General features: G+C 30.9%; 1 protein-coding gene across 1 annotated transcript in view; it reads left to right on the top strand.

The window, feature by feature from the left end:
- LOC117172905 (DNA topoisomerase 3-beta-1) overlaps positions 1-1,405 on the top strand; it is a 34,340-nt gene that overhangs the window by 29,776 nt on the left and 3,159 nt on the right. The window contains exon 13 of the mRNA XM_033361201.1: positions 604-862. Coding sequence (XP_033217092.1) covers positions 604-862 — 259 coding nt within the window. The remainder of the gene's footprint in view (positions 1-603; positions 863-1,405) is intronic.

Genomic DNA, 1,405 nt, shown 5'->3' with positions numbered 1-1,405 from the left:
TATATCTAGTCGGGAGTGGTGCTGACTGAAAACAGATGATTTGGAGCGATTCGCGCGCCATCTGTTGGTCATTCTAAGGATTTATTGAACTACCCTCGTACAATGCTGTAAAAGTTATGCGGAAAGTTTTCAAATGAAAAAAATGGCAAATTTTGTGGCAGTTTATTCTAACAGTTTGAGCAATATTTTTGATTATTTTTTACTAAATCTATAACTTGTCAGGACAAAAATAAATAGTGGTAACAAATTTAAAAGAACTTTAAAAATAATAGAACATTTTTACTTTTATAATTTATGTTGGAATATAAAAGATAACGATATTTATTATAGTCTCAGTATTCGAAATACTCTTCACGTTGTCCCAGTAATGGTCGGTTTATCTTATATAGTGACCACCACAATTTAGGATTTTTAAAATATTCCGGACCTCCCCCCCCCCTCCTAAAAAGCCTTAATTAATGGATGTCCCCTTATATGATTATTAGTATGACCCTATGCTATTATTATATGATGTAAAAGTACATATTATGAAAAGAAACTAACTTTGTACCTTTTTGAATATAAATATCTATGATGGAAATGATAATTGAAGTATGATTATAGGGAAATGAAAAAAGGAAGTGGTTGTAACATGTGTACCCATCCAACTTGTCCACATGGAATGTATCAAAATGGAATTTCGAGTTGTTTAGAGTGCGATTCCGGAATTCTGGTTCTTGATCCTTCGGCTGCGCCGAAGTGGAAATTGGTGTGCAATCGATGTGATGTTATTATCCATCTTTTCGAAAATGCTCACAAAGTTAATGTGGAGACGGATGTCTGCGATTGTGGAGCTCAAATGGTTACAGTGGAATATAAACAGGTAAGGGAAATATAAGTATATACTAAAAATATAAACAAATAATGCATAAAAACAGCAAACTAGAGTAAATTTATTATTGTCTTGGAATTTGTATAATTATGCAATTTTCAGTTAGTTCGATTTGGAGTTCTTTAAAAGTTATTATGTTCTTATTTGAAATCTTAGAATTTTCAATACTAGACATTTTCTATCTGTGCATGAAGTTTGAAATGTTCCAGATGTACAATTTTCATATTTTTCGTACCTAAAATTGTTCAATTTGCAGTGAATTTAAAACTATTGAAAATTTGAATCTAGCAAAATGCACTTTTATTTATTTTTTGTCAAATTAAACAATACATTTGTAAATGCTGAGACTAATGTAAGTTAAAAGCTGTTTAAATAATTGAACTACTGGTGTTTATAATTAAAAATTGAAAACTCAGATAATTAGACAATTTCAAAGGGGGAGGGTCGGTAAGGCCGGTTTTTGGCCTAATTTATTTCTGGACCAAAAAATCTGAAAAAATCATGGTAGTATCTTATAAGTATCCCGAGTCGATT

This window comes from Belonocnema kinseyi, chromosome 5 (genome assembly GCF_010883055.1).
Source record: "Belonocnema kinseyi isolate 2016_QV_RU_SX_M_011 chromosome 5, B_treatae_v1, whole genome shotgun sequence".
Classification (NCBI taxonomy): Eukaryota; Metazoa; Arthropoda; class Insecta; order Hymenoptera; family Cynipidae; genus Belonocnema; species Belonocnema kinseyi.
The sequence above is the reverse complement of the archived record's forward strand: the minus strand, read 5'-3'. Positions and strand labels throughout refer to the sequence as shown.